Raw genomic sequence first — 19,488 nt, forward strand, 5'->3', positions numbered from 1 at the left:
AATCCAGATTCGGCCTGAGTTTAATTGCCTTTGACAGATTGCCCCCCCAAAGCCCAAAATGCAAAAAAACATACAATTATGCAGCCAGAGAAAGAAAGAAAAAGTATTTAATGCCTTACTAAACCAATACTGTTCATTTCAGGTGCTAAATGGCATCTTTTGATCGGCTGTCTTGCCCTACTCTGCTAAAAGGCATTAAGGGCGTACGACTTCTTTTCAGCTTTAAAAGGGATAATTGTAGCAAACGATAAGCCTGAAAGGTAATTTTCCAAACTGAATTAAGCACTTTGAATAGTGGTCAAGATTCCTGAGCTATCTTGCTTTTCTTTTAATGCTGTTAAGATGAGAAAACAGAGCTGCTTTAACCAGACGAGGATGAAAGCCCTCTTCCAACAATTAAATTTCTGCAAAAGGATTGTTTTTAATATACACCAGGCTGCTCTTCGGAAATATAGTAGCCACCCATCGCCCTAGGCATCGGGAGGAATTCAAGCTCATGGAAAAACAATAAACCCTTTGCAGAGTACAGAATAACGGAGTTGGAAGGAGCCTCGGAGGTATCAGCCTCTGCTTCGCTGCTACTTCGCTGCCATGTGAAGGGGGGCATGGTATTTGGGAGGGGAAACATTATGTGCTGGACCTCATCACTCCTAATTCCTTTGCTCCTTTGACTGAAAAATGCTTGCAATCACAAGTAGCCAGAGGTGACCGCTGACTGTGGCCAAAGGAAGGGAATATGGCCATTTTAAATGTGACCCTATTGGATGGCGTACAGCGATGACTTTGAGAGAAAAGGGGAGACATGTGTGCCTATCAACGGAGTTTAATTCAAAGCACAGTTTTAAATCAAGAAAATAATAATAATAAGAAGAAGAATCCAACCCTTAGTTTAATTTATACAAAGCGAGACATGCATAATGTATCATAGCTTTAGCTTCTGGGCAGAAAGCGCCTGCTTCTTCGGTCTCTTCTGAATATTCTTCGCCTCCTTAATTTGCATTTTCACTTGATCTTGTAGCTGGGAGAAGAAAGCCTTGGAGGACTTCAAAGGTTTGTCTCGGCCGTCATCCTGCAAAGGGGGGGGGGGAGAGAAGCCTTTTTACTGGGCGGAAATGAAAGGCGCAGAGTGGAAACACACTTATCCTTTCAATAAAACGGGAGCCTTTAAATCAGTGGTCTCCAAGCTTGGCAACTTTAAGACCTGTGGACTTCAACTCCCAGAGTTCCTCAGCCAGCAAAGCTGGCTGAGGAACTCTGGGAGTTGAAGTCCACAAGTCTTAAAGTTGCCAAGCTTGGAGACCACTGATTTAAATAAATGTGAAAAGCAGCAGGCTAAATCACACAAAGCTTTCAGGGGGGAGGAAAGCCCATTTTGTACTCTGACCGTGATGAAAAAGCATTGGCAGCCGTTGGGTTAAGCAGCACACAATCTTCCCAGCAGCCCTCCAGAAGGACTTGGCGAGAGAGATCGACGCTTTCGTGCTTCACACATGCTAATCAGGATGGAGGATGAAAGCGGTGTGTGTGTGTGTGTGTGTGTGTGTGTGTGTGTGTTTTTCTAAGAGAGGGCAGAGAGAAAGTCAGTTCTACTCAAATATTTCAAGACTCTTGGAAAAAAGATCCTTCGTAACGGTTTGAATCCTTAGACAAAAAGCAGAGTCGGCCCAAGCCAGAAATTGTACCATTATCTTTTTTCAAATTGTATTTGTGGCACTTGCTCAAATCAGCTGCAAACAGATAGTCCCTGACTTACAACTCATCCCTTAGTGACTGACTGAAGTTGCAACCTACTTGGGAAATGGGAATCACAACCCAGTCCCAGTGGCTTCCCCACCACCACCACCCAGGCGGTTATATGATCCCACTTTGGGTGCTGAAACCAGAGATCAGGTGGCTGCATTTTATGACAATTTCACCCCAAAGCCAGATGTTACTTCCAATTTTTTTTGGGGGGGGAAGGAAGAAGGGAGGGAGGGAGGGGAGGGAGGAAGGAGGGAGGGGAGGGAGAGAGAGAGAGAGAAGGGGAAGGAAAGGGAAGGGAAGAGAGACAGACCATGTGAAACCTTCATAAAAGACCATCCTTCTATGCCGAGGGGGCGCAGTGGTTAGAGTGCAGTACTGCAGCCACTTCAGCTGACCGCTAAGCTGCAGTTCAGCAGTTCAAATCTCACCGGCTCAAGGTTGACTCAGCCTTCCATCCTTCCGAGGTGGGTGAAATGAGGACCTGGATTGTTGTTGGGGGCGATATGCTGACTCTGTAAACCGCTTAGAGAGGGCTGAAAGCCCTATGAAGCGGTATATAAGTCTAACTGCTATTGCTATTGCATCGGACAGACAAGATTTAGGGGGCGTCTGGGGGTCTTGAGTCCCACTTTCTTAACCGTACCTTAAGCAGCGAGGTGCCCCTTTCCTTGGTCAGCTTTTTGAGCTGGGCCTCTGAGGCTTTTCTGCTGAGCTTGGCACCGAGTTCCGATTTGCTCTCCAGGAGCTTCTGCCTCCGCTCCTTCTCCTTCAGCCTCAGGCGTTTCATCATCTTCTTCTTCCTGCGATCCCGTTTCTTATCGGTGGGGGTCTTCTCGGCGTTGGTTTTCACATCGCCCCCTTTGTTCTTCTCCTAAAATACAAGCAAGTGAAGCATTTTGGCCAAAAAAAACCCCCCAAACCAACAAACCAATTTTGATCCCAGAAATCTTCGCAGGGAACTCAGAAATCTCCGGGACGATGTGGGTATAAGCAGGGAACATTCCACCACATGTGGTGGACCTGCCCCTAAGATCAGAAAATATTGGCTTAAGATAAGAAAGTGGCTGGAAGAGATAACTGAACAGAGGATAGAGTTGAAACTCTTTCTCCTGGGTATTTTTGATGGGAAAATGGAGGGGAACAACTACAATACATAATACTACATATTCTAACTGCAAGTAGAATTGTGTTAGCACAGAATTGGAAGCAAACAGATACTCCCCCAGACCCGATTATAAGAAGAAAAATTTATGAAGGTGCAGAGATGGATAATGGGTTTTTATCTTTCTGGGCGTTGATGACAAGAGGAACTGATGTAATTACTACTTAATACAATAAGATATTGGCTATGTAATAGTACACATGTGATTATATGTTATGAAAATGGAAAATAAAAATTTTAAAAAGAGAAAAAAAAAAGAAGAAGAAAAATTTATGAAGGTGCAGAGATGTATAGGCTGTCTATGGAAATGAAGGCGAGGGAGGAAACCGAGTACTATCAAATCTGGAATAGATGGTATTCCTGGCTTGAAGTAAATGTAAAAACTTAGGGTATAAAATGTTGAAGTATAATATATAGAATGTAAAAGGCATAGGGAATAGATGATATTGAACTTGAAGCTATTCTGACCTAAATAAGGATATAATTTAGGATGGTGAAATGGAAATATTAATGTTTGTAAATAGGATTGTTAAGAGAGATATTGATACCGATATGGAAAAGCTGTCGTAAGTGTAAATTTGTGTTTTGTCCTTTAAATGTTGGAAAATTCAATAAATACTATTTAAAAAAAGGAAAAAGAACTCTCCGGGACACCCAACCCAGGCCCGCCACTAACATGTCCACAACACAACAACACAAGAGATTTTGCTTTCCCTTTAGAGCCGTTTGCTGGAATGATTCCCCCACCGGCCCCCAAAACCCACTGAAATGACCTCGTTTCCCTTTAGGCAGAGCAGAAGAACCTCGGAGGGTGTGTGGATCAAATCAACTGCATGAGTTCCCTCCCTGGACTTCACCCCAGCCTGGCATGGAACCAGATTCCCAAGGATGGGATCAGCTAGTGGCGGAGAACAAGGAACCTTAATGCCACACCTTGACTTCTTCAGGTGCCAGAAGGGCAGCATCGCTGACATGTACTGGAGCCACCTCTTCCATGGTGATTGCTGGGAGATTGGAGACAATTTTAACTTCTGGCACAGGCTACGGGGGAAGAAAAAAACAAAAAAGAGAGGCATGATGGATATACATCGTCATTCAACCATTGCAGTCCTAAAGATAAATGAAGTGCAATTGGGTGGGTAAAAGGCCTAAAAGCTGCATTTCCTCTTTACTTATCATCCTAAAGGTAAAGGTTCCCCTCGCACCTAAGTGCTAGTCGTTCCTGACTCTAGGGGGCGGTGCTCATCTCCGTTTCAAAGCCCAAGAGCCAGCGGTGTCCGAAGACGTCTCCGTGGTCATGTGGCTGGCATGACTAAACACCGAAGGTGCACGGAATGCTGTTACCTTCCCACCAAAGGTGGTCCCTATTTTTCTATTTGCGTTTTTCGAACTGCTAGGTTGGCAGAAGCTGGGACAAGTAATGGGAGCTCACTCCGTTACGCGGCGCTAGGGGTTTGAACCACCGAACTGCCGATCTTTCTGATTGGCAAGCTCAGCGTCTTAGCCACTGAGCCACCACGTCACATCTTCCTTATCATCCTACAGAGACATAAAAACATAAAGAACCATGTTTCTCAACTCTGGCGACTTTAAGATGGGGAGACTTCAATTTCCCCATGCTGGCTGGAGAATTCTGGAAGTTGAGGAGCCGAGGTGGCGCAGTGGTTAAATGCAGCATTGCAGGCTACTTCAGCTGACTGCAGTTCAGCAGTTCAAATTTCACCGGCTCAAGGTTGACTCAGCCTTCCATCTTTCCGAGGTGGGTAAAATGAGGACATTGTTGGGGGCAATATGCTGACTCTGTAAAGCGCTTAGAGAGGGCTGAAAGCCCTATGAAGCAGTATATAAGTCTAACTGCTATTGCTATTGTTGAGAAACACGGATATGGACTTTAAAAGTCTTCTAAGGAGGCAACATATTCTCAACCCTTCTACTCAAAACTTTTGAGCTTTTACTCATAGAATACTTGCTCCCAAGTCTGCAGGGGCATCGTACTTACCGGTTTCGGCATGAAGTGGAAGTTGGAGAGGGCGTCCAGTTTAACAAAGAGAGAGTCCATCATTTTCTGTATTTCAACATGCTCAGATTTTTCCTCCTCTTCTGTTTTTTTCTGCATTAACACAACGTTGCGTTAAGGAGAGCAATTCCTTTTTTTAAAAAAATGGGAGGATAGAAGGTATCTTAATTTTTAATCTCATATAAGGTTTGGTTTCTTAGATAGAGCCGAGGTGGCGCAGTGGTGAAATGCAGCCCTGCAGGCTACTTCAGCTGACTGCAGTTCTGCAGTTCGGCTGTTCAAATCTCACCGGCTGAAGGTTGACTCAGCCTTCCATCCTTCCGAGGTGGGTAAAATGAGGAGCCGGATTGTTGTTGGGGGCGATATGCTGACTCTGTAAACCGCTTAGAGAGGGCTGAAAGCCCTATGAAGCGGTATATAAGTCTAACTGCTATTGCTATATTCTTTTATAAAATGATTTGTTGTATTTTACTGCTGAATGCCAAGAAATTGAATACGTGGGCATAAAACAGGGTCTGAGAAAGATTTTTAATCTGTATCAACCCAGGATACACTCGAGCGCTGCAGAAGTATTTCTCAAAAATGTAGGATATATCCACATTGTTTTATTCTTAAAAACCCAAAACTTTATTTCTAACCATCATATTTGTAACCTTGTCCAGTCCTAACACATAATTCAAGCAGAATAAGAAAACAAAAAGCAAATCAGTGAAGTCCAACTTAAGAATTAGCAATTGGCTTGCAATTCTTTTTTTTTTTCCCCTACTGAATTCGCACAACCACCAATTCCTGGGTCGTCCGGTGGAAATAAGCAAAACGCTTCGGCAGAGGGGTTAAGCCTAAATTTCAGTAACGGACGATAACGCACCTGATTCAGTTTCAAATATTCCTGCTCGTAAATTTCAGCCAGGCTCAATTTGCTCTTCTCCTGATCCAGAGTCAAACGCTTCTTATACTCAAATGGATTTTCTTTCGGTTTTTCTTTACGGACAACATCATCCCAAGCCTAGGACACAAAATGTTAACATGGGGGGGTGTTTCTTGTGTGTGTGTGTGTCTTAAAAGAAACTCCAGAGCAATGCTTGCCGCAGATAGCAATGAACATCTCGCTCTGGATTAAGTTCCGCCTTCATGCAATTCTTTCTCTGTAATAAGCCATAAAATTAGCTTGACAAAATTGCAGGAGTTAAGAACACAAATCTGTACAAGGTAAAGAATTGGATTTTATTTTTTTTAAAGGCATGCCAGAATCATGAAAACTTATCAACCTTTTAACGCTGAAACGCCAGATTGCTTCCTTAGAAAAATTCCGCAGCAACAGACTCTTCCGTTAAAATGTGTTTTTATTTTCCATAGCAACAGACTCTTAAGGGTTCTTAGAAAATGGGAAAACAATCTTCTGTACCGCCTTCAAGGAAGGACACCCACAATTCAGACAACATGGAGAACAGCAAACCAGCATCACGGAGCAGCTAGGGTGGCCAAATGGGCAGGTTCCTCTCTCAAGCAGCATGAATGAGAGAAAGACTAATAGTTTTTACTCACCTGATCTTTTATCCTTCTCTTGATAATATCTTCCAGCTCAAGAGTTGTTTCTTCTGTGACCATCGGAGCTGAGAACGCACACATTAAAAAAAACAAACACACACACAGTAAGATTTAACAGTATCATCTACTTTTAAAGACCCCCGTAATCCCTTGCATTGGTGGTGTTTGGGGCGACTGAATGGAGCCGAGTCCTGGCCGGATGCCCTTCCTGTCACCAATGCGGAGATAATGTTTCAGCAGATGCATTCTCATTCGTGCCCAGAGTGAGATTTAACAGGATCGTTTTTTTGAAAATAACCAGATGATGGATCTATCTTGGCCAGGGACGAGCCAGCTTTCCTAGCTACAAGAGCCAATTTGGTTCAGGTGCTGGCTTAGAAAGAAGGGGAAATGTGAGTTCTAGTCCTGCCTAAGGCAAGAAAGCAAGTCGGGTGACTTTGGGCCAATCACCAGGAGACGGTGAGTTCTAGTCCTGCCTTAGCTATGAAAGCCGACTGGGTGACTTTGGGCCAATCACCAGGAGACGGTGAGTTCTAGTCCTGCCTTAGCTATGAAAGCCGACTGGGTGACTTTGGGCCAATCACCAGGAGACGGTGAGTTCTAGTCCTGCCTTAGCTATGAAAGCCAACTGGGTGACTTTGGACTAATCACCAGGAGACGGTGAGTTCTAGTCCACTTTAAGCATGAAAGCTAGCTGGGTGACTTTGGGCCCATCGCTCTCTCTCTCAGTCCAACCCGCCTCACAAGGTTGTTGCTGTGAGGAAAATAAGAGGAGGAAGGTGGGTTGGAAATGTTCACCAACATGACTTATTTGTATAAAAATGAAATAAACCAAACACATACCGTATTTTTCAGAGGATAAGACGCACCTTAGTTTTTGGGGAGGAAAATAGGAAAAACAAATTCCGCCTATACATCTGGCTAGCATCCTTAAGTCTGGCAAGTTTTGCTGGTTTTGAATAGCAATAGCAGTAGACTTATATACCGCTTCATAGGCCTTTCAGGCCTCTCTAAGCGGTTTACAGAGAGTCAGCATATTGCCCCCAACAATCTGGGTCCTCATTTTACCCACCTCGGAAGGATGGAAGGCTGAGTCAACCCTGAGCCGGTGAGATTTGAACCGCTGACCTGCTGATCTAGCAGTAGCCTGCAGTGCTGCATTTAACCACTGCGCCACCTTGGCTCTTGCATGCATGCATGCAAATGCACATGCATGTTTTTTACCCCAGGGGAAGAAATGCTCCTTAACGTGGGGGATTAAAAAACCGCTTCTACAGCACAGCTGATCGTTGGAGAGAGAAGCAATAAGAAAAGCGGAAGACCGCTTCACTTGTTAGCACCTCAATAGGGCTGGAAAAAAAGCTTCCAAAAAGCTACATTTGGAGTATAAGACGCCTCTTTTCAGTCTCTTTTAAGGGGTGGGTGGGAAAGTGTGTCTTATACTCCGAAAAATACGGTAAACGCTAAGGAGCATTTCTTCCTTCCGTCTCTGTGCTCCATTCAAGGCTCACCCATTCGGACGGCATGGTCAAACAGCAGCATCTCCTCCAGGAGGCTGTTCTCGGGTCTCTTCTGCCCCCCAATTTCGCCCTTCAGTTGCCACGGCTTCTCCTTCAGCAGCTCCTCTTCAAGGGATTTTATTCTTTCGCTCATCTGGAAGGGGGGAAACGAGCAAACTTTCATTCCCAAGGCCCAAATGTTTTAACCCAGTGTTTCTCAACCTTGGCGACTTTAAGTCCTGTGGACTTCAACTCCCAGAATTCCCCCAGGCTGGGGGAATTCTGGGAGTTGAAGTCCACAGGACTTAAAGTCGCCAAGGTTGAGAAAAACACTTTAACCCCTTTCTTGTCCCTTCCTCGCTTCATTTTTTTTTCCCTTCCGGCCTGAAGATTTCATACCATGTTTCCCCAAAAATAAGAGAGGGTCTTATTTCCTTTTGACCCCTGAAATAAGACCCCCTTGGCCTTACTTTCGGGGAGGCCTTATTATTTTTGAGGTGCAGGAGGCGGTGAAGGTGGTCACCTCATGGTTGCTGCTGTGTTGCGATATTTTTGGGGAGGGCTTATTTTAGCACATGCGCTCAAAAGCCTGATTGGGATTATTATCCGTGGAGGTCTTATTTTCGGGGAAACAGGGTAGTTATAAAGATTCTTTCAGATAACAGCCCACGTGGATTTAGGTTCACCTTTTCCTGCCTTTTCTCAAAGGACGATTTCATTTCGGGGGCCTTTTTAGATTTTTCCTGGAATGGCGGCTCCGTTTCTTCCTCCTCGTCGCTGTCGAAGGGCAAGGAAAAAGTCACTCTCTTGGGGGGGTCTCTGCTCTTCCCACGCTCAGTCTGAATCATTTCACCCACGTCCTCAGCGCTCCTATTCAACATTAGAGTAACAAATAAATTCATTAGGCACGTATTTTTATTTATTGCACTTTTATCCTGCCTTTGTCACTTTATTAGTAACTCAAGGCAGGGAATACATCTTCCTCCTCCTATTTTCTCCACAACATTCCTGCGAGGTGATTGGCCCAATGTCATCCAGAGCCAAGGTGGTGCAGTGGTTAAATGCAGCACTGCAGGCTACTTCAGCTGACTGCTAGTTCGGCAGTTCGGCTGTTCAAATCTCACCGGCTCAGGGTTGACTCAGCCTTCCACCCTTCCGAGGTGGGTAAAATGAGGACCCGGATTGTTGTTGGGGGCGATATGCTGACTCTGTATAAACTGCTTAGAGAGGGCTGAAAGCCCTAGGAAGTGGTATATAAGTCTAACTGCTATTGCTATTGACTTTCATGTCTAAGGTGATGGGACTAGAACTCACAGATTCCTGGTGATTGGCTCAAAGTCACCTAGCTGGCTTTCATGGCTAAGGCGGGACTAGAACTCAGATTCCCGGTGATTGGCTTAAAGCTGGCTCTCATGGCTAAGGCGGGACTAGAACTCACAGTCTCCTGGTTTCTAGGCCAGCAATTGAACCATCACACCAACTGGCTCTTACTGAATGTACCTGTTACGGAGGTTTCTACAAAGTTTGCATTATAGATGCATTAAAGATTTTGTAACTTCTTTATTAAAATAGAACTGTGCCTTTAGAGATCAGCCACATACTCGGGAGCGCTCTCAGCACTGCCTTCCTCCTCTTCCTCCTCCTCCTCTTCTTCTCCACCTTCTCCACTCTGGCTATTTTGGTCATCTTTCTGTTCATCCATGGGCTCGCTGCTCTCATCCACAGGATCGAAGTAATCTTGATATTTAAGATCGCGAGCACTTTTACTCGCCTGCGGAAGAAGAAAACAGAAGCTGATGGACAGTGAATATTGAACACCCTGGAATGTGAGTGACTAAAAGGATGTTTCTTCTCAAAATACATGGGATAGATCTGCAGAGTTTTGCTCTAGGATTTTCCAGAGTCCCTTTTCTTTCAAAGGATGCAAAGCAGAACTTTAAAATAATTGTACAAATTGGATAAATATTTGCAGCAATGTCTGTGGACTTCAACTTCCAGAATTCCCCAGTCAGCTCTTCTAAGTTGATCTGGAGAATTGGTTTTGAATCCCAATTCTTTCTTTTCCTGCCTCAAAGGGTCTCAAAATAATATCACCTTTGAGAGCAGAATAAGTTTACCTTATAAAAATACAATATTTTCTCTCAAGCGCTTACCTTCCTCTTCCTCGATCCAAACTCCTCCTCCTCCTCCTCGTCATCATCATCATCTTCAGAGAAAATCTCTTCGAAATAATCTATTCCATCGCTGTCATTATCTCTGCTCCCTTCTTTCTCCTCCTCCGCCTTCAAAGCGGCCTCCATCTCGGAGAGTTTGAAAAATCTGTCGTCCACCAGGGAGTCTGACCCCGTCTTTTTCCTCACGCTCTTTGACCTTTGGGCTTGCTGCTCTAACCTATCGATATCAAAGTCCAGCTCAGAGTCCTCGTCGCTGAAAGGACCATTTTGGGAGGCTTCCAAATTGGTTCTTGTTTGGCCAAGCTCTTCTTCCTCTTCACTGTGACTGCTGCTGGCTTCCTTCCCCGCTTCGTCCTCCGCGCCCATGTCCTCCTCACCATCTCCTGCCTCATCTTCCTCGTCCTCCTCAACGTCTGGGAGAAGGGAAAGCACCCCGTTTTCCTCGTCCTCCACGTTTCTCGCGACTGCTTTCTTCAAGGACCCCAGGACGGCATGGTTCTGGAGCTCCAGCTGTTGCCAGATCTGCTCCTCATCAAAGTCCTCGACCACCAGCTGTTCTAAAGGGCTTCCAGCCACGATTTCTCCTCGAAGGGCGTGATGGAAATCGTAGAGCGTTTTGGTCAAAGTGAGGAATTCAGCGGCAAGTCCCTCCTGGACACTGGAAGGCAAAGAGATGACAGGCCCCTCAAGATCAAATTACTTTTGCCCCTTCTTAAAGCCTGGCTGACCCTCCAGGTCTTCGTTTCATGAACCACCCAAGGAGCCGTTGAGAATCTGGTGGCACACAAGTTGAATAAATCATCACCCATTGATTTCACTGTCATTTCATTGGATGGCTGTGAGTCACAGACTCACTGAAAATTAACGTTGGCAATTAAAAGAGAAGGAAGAATCAGAGCATGATAAGAGATGGGAATGTTGTTTTTTTTAAATCACTGGATAGAAAATGAATATAGACAAACAGAAACAGAAAATTAGAGTGCAGTACTGCAGGCCACTTCAACTGACTGTTATCTGCACTTCGGCGGTTCAAATCTCACCAGGCTCAAGGTTGACTCAGCCTTCCATTCTTCCGAGATGGGTGAAATAAGGACCCAGACTGTGGGGGCGATATGCTGACTCTGTAAACCACTTAGAGAGGGCTGAAAGCTCTATGAAGGCGGTATATAAGTCTAACTGCTATTGCTATAAAATTGAATAATTTGGGAAAGAACGCAGAATTATAGGGTGGGAGTTGAATTAAAAGGCAATTGAAATGTAAAGGTAAGATAAAAAATAGATTTTAAAAAAATGATGTAACTGTTAAATATAATGACACAAAGATTGTACCCAGATGACACACTTGTAAGATTAATGATGTAAGAGTGGTTATTGGGGGGGGGAGGGGCTTTTCAAAAAAAGAAAAGAAAATTGGACAGCAAGCAAGTTTAATAAACCATTATTGGGGGGTTTTTTTGTGGTTTCTTGAAAACCATCCAAGGTAGCTGACAGCCAGGTGACATACAAGCTTAATAAGTCACCATTGTTATGATCAAGTTTGATCGACTTTATTGCTGATTTGAGGGTTGTAAGCTGCTCCGAGTCATTGAGATTTGGACAGCATATATCAATACTATTAACCTTTCATTGATTCTACTGTAATTTATCTGTTGTGAGCCGTTCAGTCATTGAAAGTTGAGCTGCAAAAAAAGCTTAATAAATCACTACATGATTTTTCTTTTATTGCAAGCAACGTTCCCGGTATGCAAAACCGGCAGGCGTGGGGAGGAGGATAACAACACAAGGAAGGAAGGGGGAGCAATCCGGGACCCTCCCTGCAATCCCCGGGTAAAAGGCGAGCCTCCTTCCCCAACCGGGCGCCCTCTGCGCTGCACCGGGCGGATTTCCACCTGGCAGCCAAAGGCTCGGCTACAGCGGGGGACGCGGCGGGTGCTTGGCCGGAGGAGGCTCTCCTCCCGCGGAGCCGGCCACCCTGAAGCCGCCCTCCAAGAGGGTCCCTCTGCCTTGCCCCGCTGGCTGGGAGCGATGGGCGTTGTAGTGCGACGCTTCGGGGGAGACCGACCCCCGCCCGGAACCCGCTTTCTGAGCCCGTCTCTACCTGAGGAACTGCTCGGGGCGACCCGCAGCGGCGCCCAGAAGCGCCAAACACGTGTCCAGCCGCTGCCGTGGAGACGGGGCCGCAGCGAGGTCCGCCATGCTTGTAGGGCGCCTCTTCGGCGCGTCCGTCCCCCAATCGGCTCCGCCCGGAAACGCTCGCTCCGCGGAGGAAGGTTCCGCTTGGAGAAGAAAAGGTCCGGGTGGCTCTGCTCTACAAGGGTGGCGAGTTGTCTGGCCGGGCAAACCAGCGGAGCTCCCGAACCTTTTGCAATGGGGGTGAAGGCAACGGACGCTTTTATTGCACAGCTCTCCCTTCTCTCCCTCCCTACGTCTCTCTCCCCTGTACCTTCCCAACAGCCCTGCAAGGTGGGGCGGCCATCCCATGGAAAGGCTGAGCGACTCGTTTGCACGGGGTGGGCATGCACAGGCGGCCTGCAGAGGCGGGTCCTTTGGGGCAGGTGGCGTCGTCGGAGCGCATTCAGCCTTTGGAAAAAGAAAACCCTGCTTTGCAACAGGCACCCAACCCCCCCTTAGCATCCTTAGAACTGCTCTCCAACCTCCCGCTGATCGGAAGGAGCCTCGCCGCCCCTAAGTGCTGCATCCCCTGCCTTGCATTGTCACCTCTATTTTTTGTGGTTGTGGTTGTGAAATATATACGTCAAAAAGTACCTATTGGGGGGGAGGGAGCGGGACTCTTGAAAAAGGCAGGCGCTAGGACCTAGCGGCGGTTCTTCCTCTGCTTTGCGAACGGCCGCTGTTCCTCCTCCGGCTAATTTTGGCCCCGCGGCGACGCTGTTGCCAGTTCCTCTTTGGCTTCACCGCGCCCGAAAAGGCGAAGGAGCCGAGGCTGGCCTTGCCAGGTATAAAGATGGCCGCCCTCAAGGGGAAACTGGTGGCAGGTACGTGTTGGGGAATTAGGGGAAGAAACGGGGAGGGAGAGGGAGGCGCTTTCTGCACCAGAGACCCGTTTGCAACCTGGCCGGGTGGAGCCTTTTGCACGCTTGCAATGCTTGCATTGGTGCAGCCGCGCATGAATGCCTGCAAAAAAATCCTCCATTCTGCCGCTGTGCGAGATTAAAGGGTTGCAACAGCTGGATTGAAGCTGGGTGCAACGCTCTTTCCCTGGGAGGGATGCTTGGAAGCGCGCAAGGCGCGGGGTGCAATTCCTTCCCTCGCCTGGAATGCATCGTAAGGGTAGGCTGCTCCTGTACATGGAGGCTCCATTGCCACCGCAGGGCAGCACATGTCTCTACCTGCCTGCTTTGGGGGAATCGCAGATTGTGTGGTCTGCCCTGCCCGGAGGGAGAAGACAACCCAATATCCCTCCGTCCCTGTGGGGCAGGCAGTCCTATAGTATCTTTTCAAAAGGAGCATCATTTTGTTCTCCTGAATGGCATGATACAGCGGTGTTTCTCAATGGACTTCAATTCCCAGGATTCTCCACTCATCATGGTGGCTGGGGAATTCTGGGGAACTGAAGTCTGCACGTTTTAAAGTTCCCAAGTTTGAAAAACACTGCCCCCAAACTCTTGAACTTGATTGACAAAACTGCCAAAGACGGTCTATAAAACATCTGACTGATTGTGCGAACAACAACAACAATAATAAAGTGCAACAGCGATAATTTAAAAAACAGCTATGATGGTACTTTTAACATCGTCAAATAAGAATATCTGCTCTCCCAAATCCTTGGGAAAGACTCAATAGGTGGATAAAATTCCAAATCCAGCCTAAACATCTGGATGACTGTGCAACCAACCACAATAATAATATCTAACATTTAGGACAGTAGGAAACTTCCAAGACCATTTTTTAAATTGCATCGCATAATTATTTTGCTGCAGCGATCTTTCCAATAATCCAGCAGACAGTAAACCGCTTGTCACATTTGTCTCCGACTTGTGGCAGCTCCAACAGGCACACCTGTAGTCCCCCATCCCCCCCAATGTCCCTGCAGGGCAAGTTCCTCGCCCCTCAATCCTGCCTACAGCTAAGCTGGCAACTAGTTCAAAATGTGAACAATAGAAGTGCAGATTTCGTTCATGTCCCTCTGAAGAAGTCAGCGGGAACCAGCTGCTTCTACTTACCCCCAGCCTTAATGTGGGGTGGAAAAAATGGATTAGCTTATTCATATTTGCAGTTTTAACACATTTGTGAATGTGAAACATCAGGCATTTTGCAGCGTGCTTAACAGCTGGGGAGAGAAATGCTAAAAGATTTCTACTGTGAAACTATAAACATTGTATAGGACATTTGGGGATTTTCAGGCATGGGTGCACAACCCACATTTTCTGCTCAAGGAAACCAGGCTCTGTGTCGTTCTGGGAAAGTTTGATATTTGGCTGTTGGGAGGGTAACTTTGTGTGTCTAAATTCTTGAGAATGAGGGAGCATTTTCAACAATCTTGTTAGTCCCTGATTTATAGTACATTTACCCTAGTGCAGTGTTTCTCAACCTTGTCAACTTGAAGATGTCTGGACTTCAACTACCAGAATTCCCCAGCCAGCGAATGCCAGCCACATGAATACAGAGACGTCTTTGGACAGCGCTGGCTCATCGGAAATTAAAAGATTCGGGAACGAGTAGCACATATTTGCGGGGGGCAATCTTTACCTTTATATTTGTAAGATCTGGGCTGTCTTCTGAGCTGACATTTCAACCCAAAAACTGAGCAGTGTTTTTTTCAATTTTGGCAACGTTAAGCGGGGTGGATTTCAACTCCCAGAACTCCCATGCTGTCTGGGGAATTCTGGGAGTTGAAATCCACCCCTCTTAACGTGGCCAAAGTTGAAAACCCATATTCTAGAGTGCAATCCAACTGAAGCCGCCTTAATTTTCAGACCAGGAGAAGGAGCAAAGATTGCAGAACATGCCAGGAAAATACGATGATCTTATGGCACCTTCCTCCTCATCCATATCTGGGAGGTGGGTTATCTGGAGGCCACCGTTCTTCCTTCGTGGCCTTACCGTCCTTCACACCTGCAAGGTTGCACCTGGCACTCCCCCCCCCCGAGGTGACGAGTCGTAGCACCCGAGCTTTCCAACACATCTGGAGACGTGGTTTTTCTCCTTGTTCCAGGTCTTTTCACGCGCCTCCACTGGAGCTCTCCGACGGTCAGATGGTCCTCAGACCGGGTGATTCCCCAAGCTTTGTGGAAGTTGGGACGGCTCAACCATGTGGCCATCGCCGTGCCTGACCTGGAAAAAGCCACCGCTCTCTACAGGGATGTGCTACAAGCCCGCGTGAGCGAAGTCCTTCCCCTCCCCGACCACGGAGTCTACACGGTCTTCGTGGAGCTGGGAAACACGAAACTCGAGCTTCTACACCCCCTGGGAGAAAAAAGCCCCATCACGGGATTCCTGCAAAAAAATAAGGCCGGGGGGATGCATCACATCTGCCTGGAGGTATTTTCTGGTTTTGTTTCATATCAAAGATGTTGTTAGTTGCAAAGTCGTGTCCGACCCATCGCGACCCCCTGGACAACGTTCCTCCAGGCCTTCCTGTCCTCTACCATCCTCTGGAGTCCATTTAAGCTCATGCCAGCTGCTTTGGTGACTCCATCCAGCCACCTCCTTCTCTGCCGTCCCCTTCTTCTTCTTCTGCCCTCCATCGATCCCAGCATGAGTCTCTTCTCCAGGGAGTCCTTCCTTCTCATTAGGTGGCCAAAGTCTTTGAGTTTCCTCTTCAGGATCTGGCCTTCTAAAGAGCAGTCAGGGTGGATCTCCTCTAGGACTGATTGGTTTAGTGAGTCTTTATCTAAATCAATCTACCTACCTATTTATCTACCTACATATATATCTATGTTGTTGTTAGTTGCGAAGTCATGTCTGATCCCATGGACAATGTTCCTCCAGGCCTTCCTGTCCTCTACCATCCTCTGGAGTCCATTGAATCCAGCCACCTCCTTCTCTGCCGTCCCCTTCTTCTTTTGCCCTCCATCGTTCCCAGCATGAGGCTCTTCTCCAGGGAGTCCTTCTTCCTTCTCCTTAGGGGGCCAAAGTCTTTGAGTTTCCTCTTCTAAAGAGCAGTCAGGGTTGATCTCCTCTAGGACTGACGGGTTGGATCACCTTGCTGTCTATCATTCTGAGCAAAATCTGCTTTAGAAATGCAGATAGTCTTTCAATTGCAACAGTTCATTTAGTGAGCGTTCAAAGTTACAACAGCCTTGGAAAAAAGCCACTTACAACCGTTTTTCACACTTATGGCCATTGCAGCATCCCCACAGTCACGTGATCAAAATTCAGATGCTTGGCAAGGGACTCATGGCCATTGCAGTGTGTCCCTTTGAGCCACCTTCTGACAATCGGAGTTGATAGGGGAAGGGGATAGAATAGAATAGAATAGAATAGAATAGAATAGCAGAGTTGGAAGGGATCTTAGAGGTCTTCTAGTCCAACCCCCTGCCTAGGCAGGAAACCTTATACCGTTTCAGACAAATAGTTATCCAAGGTCTTCTTAAAAACTTCCAATGTTGGGGCATTCACAACTTCTGGAGGCAAGTTGTTCCACTCATTAATTGTTCTAACTGTCAGGAAATTTCTCCTCGGTTCTACGTTGCTTCTCTCCTTGATTAGTTTCCATCCATTGCTTCTTGTTCTGCCCTCGGGTGCTTTGGAGAATAGTTTGACTCCCTCTTCTTTGGGGCAACCCCTGAGATATTGGAAGGCTGCTATCATGTCTCCCCTGGTCCTTCTTTTTATTAAACTAGACATACCCAGTTCCCGCAATTGTTCCTCATGTGTTTTAGCCTCCAGTCCCCTAATCCTCTTGGTTGCTCTTCTCTGCACTCTTCCTAGAGTCTCCAGATTCACTCCATAACTGTGTTATTGATATAACAACTGCAGTGATTCATTTGACAATGAATGCACTGAACTATCCTTCCAAGCCTTTCCCCCCCAATAGCCTTGCGCGTTGAGCGTTGTATTTGAGGAACATCTGGGGCCCCAGAGGTTTTCTCTTCTGGTTTTAAGAAGTCTCCATTTCTGACAAGCAACTCTTCGAAAACCGATCTCTCTCTCTTTGTTTTGCCAGGTGGACAATATCGCCAACGCCATCAAAGAGCTGAAGAGGAAAAATATCCGCGTTCTGAGTGACAAACCCCAAATCGGGGCTCACGGAAAGCCGGTAGTTTTCCTGCACCCCAAAGACTGTGATGGGGTGCTGGTAGAACTTGAACAAGCTTAGTTCTCCAAAAGGAAGGATGCATCCATCCCGCACCGCAGGAGCCAAAGAATGACTTTGCACCTCTCTCTTCTCTGTGGCACACATCCAAGGTGGGCCTCTCCCAAAACTTCAGGGCCCCTATTTTGAAAGGGCAGGAACAGGATTGCCGGTGGAAGTTCCCGCTGAGATATCCCATTCATCAGCGGCCACGTTTCGGGGAATAAACTGTGTAACTGGAAATATGGAAGCAGAACTTCACATAAAGAGTCACAAATTTACAATTAAAAACCAAGGAGAAAAAGAGCGGTGGGTGTTTTTGAGTTTTTGAGAGGCAGGGCAGTCTTTTTCAACCTTGGCAACTTGGGTGGACTTCAATTCCCAGAATTCCCCGGCCAGGTAAAGTTGCCAAGGTTGAGAAACATGGCTGTGTTGAGAAAACAGAGAGCCTGTGTTTTCTGTCCCTCGGAGGATGGATATTTCCTTAAATCAGCTGGGTGCTCATGAAGATTTTCGTTTTTTTCCTCTAACCGTTGCAAGGCCAGGGTCTAATTTTACACTCCCTTGAATGAAAGGGATCTGGAAAAAACCTCCATTTGCAAGGGAGAAAGCAGTGGAGATTCAGAGGTGCTTTTCTTCATAATTACTCCGCTATTCCCTTAAGAAAGCACCTGAAGTCTTTTTGTTTCCTTCTGCTTTTCGTATTCTGAAGCATCACTGAATAACGAGACCATAGTTGTTATTGTATGAGCAATTTTGCCCTCCTGTAACAGTGGCTCTGAGGCAGCCTGTGGTTCTCTGTGGTTGCCTTTTTGGTACACTTGCAAAAATGTGGCTATCGGAAGAAATATTCATACATAAATACCTATATATGGAAGAAACAGAATCTTTCAATCTCTTTTTAAAAAATCATCTGCTAGCCCTGAGAGAATTATTTCTCGTTATTACAGCTCCTCATAATTTCAAATCCTTTGAATAAGCAATGAGCAATTAGAAGCCAGATTTGTTTAACCAGCTAAGAAAAATGTGTGGCTGCATCGAAATGAGCCAGTAGATTTTTTTATTTTATTTTTTTGCTGTAATTGAAAACACGGCCCTCTTGTCCCTTCCCCCCCCACCATTCAGAATTTTACTTCTTTATTTATTTAGCGCACGGCATATCGTACACGGACTAGCAATATATGTTAACGTTTCATCCAGAGTAGTAAAACACAAAATAAATGCTCTTTGTTCAAATGCCAATATCTCAGCCAGCTAACCATCCAAATACAGAATCATTTATACGAAGGGAAATCAGATACTGGACCAGTATATTCCCTCAGCCAGTCATCATGTCATTTTAGTTCAGTGTTTCTCAACCTTGGCAACTTGAAGATGTCTGGACTTCAACTCCCAGAATTCCCCAGCCAGCGAATGCTGGCTGGGGAATTCTGGAAGTTGAAGTCCAGACATCTTCAAGTTGACAAGGTTGAGAAACACTGTTTTAGTTTATTCCGAAATAAGCCCCTGCTTTGCTCTATATCTGCTACCAACGTATGTCAGTAGGAAATGACGGGTGATTACAAACAAGTTACTACGAGCTGTACCACCAAGCTTCCTAACGTTGCTAAGCCAACAGCAGAGAACTGAGATGCTAAAAGTGAATATTTTCACGATAGTCCATAAATAGCAGCTAACCACTAATAGAAAGAGTGCTAAAAGCAAGAAAAATATTGTAGATTTTAAGGAAGAGAAGATGCTCTAAGCTAGATCCTTCTGGGTTTGTTCATCTTAAACAAGCATCAGACATTTGTGGGGATTTTTTTTTTTAATTATTATTATTATTATTATTATTATTTGTTACATAGACAACACATACCCACAACAATGAAAAAATAAAAAATAAAAACAAAAAACAAAACAGAAAAAAAAAACATCATCACATATAGCATGTCATTTGGTTACAAGTGTTTTAGCATTTATCATTCTTATACATTTATTATTTCATTTAATAGGTTATAATATACAGTTTGGGTTACTTTATTTACCATCCCTTCCTCCTGTTATAACACCACCTTATTTTCCCTTTCTTTTCTCCCTTCCTCCCT

General features: G+C 45.8%; 2 protein-coding genes across 2 annotated transcripts; one reads left to right on the top strand and one right to left on the bottom strand.

Annotated features, from left to right (window-relative positions):
* Positions 1-871: 871 nt before the first annotated feature.
* MPHOSPH10 (M-phase phosphoprotein 10) lies at positions 872-12,381 on the bottom strand. Its single transcript, XM_032233339.1, has 11 exons — positions 12,242-12,381; positions 10,123-10,801; positions 9,571-9,740; positions 8,656-8,839; positions 7,982-8,123; positions 6,468-6,535; positions 5,791-5,928; positions 4,905-5,015; positions 3,839-3,946; positions 2,387-2,614; positions 872-1,069 (listed from the first exon to the last, which is right to left on the bottom strand). The coding sequence occupies exons 1-11, from the start codon at positions 12,337-12,339 to the stop codon at positions 923-925; spliced, it is 2,073 nt and encodes a 690-aa protein (XP_032089230.1). The 5' UTR covers positions 12,340-12,381; the 3' UTR covers positions 872-922.
* Positions 12,382-13,007: 626 nt separating this feature from the next.
* MCEE (methylmalonyl-CoA epimerase) lies at positions 13,008-17,707 on the top strand. The gene is made up of 3 exons (XM_032233341.1): positions 13,008-13,139; positions 15,320-15,645; positions 17,273-17,707. Exons 1-3 carry the CDS (start codon positions 13,109-13,111, stop codon positions 17,423-17,425), a joined length of 510 nt encoding a protein of 169 aa, XP_032089232.1. The 5' UTR covers positions 13,008-13,108; the 3' UTR covers positions 17,426-17,707.
* The last annotated feature ends 1,781 nt before the right edge of the window (positions 17,708-19,488 follow it).

This window comes from Thamnophis elegans, chromosome 16 (genome assembly GCF_009769535.1).
Source record: "Thamnophis elegans isolate rThaEle1 chromosome 16, rThaEle1.pri, whole genome shotgun sequence".
Lineage (NCBI taxonomy): Eukaryota > Metazoa > Chordata > Lepidosauria > Squamata > Colubridae > Thamnophis > Thamnophis elegans.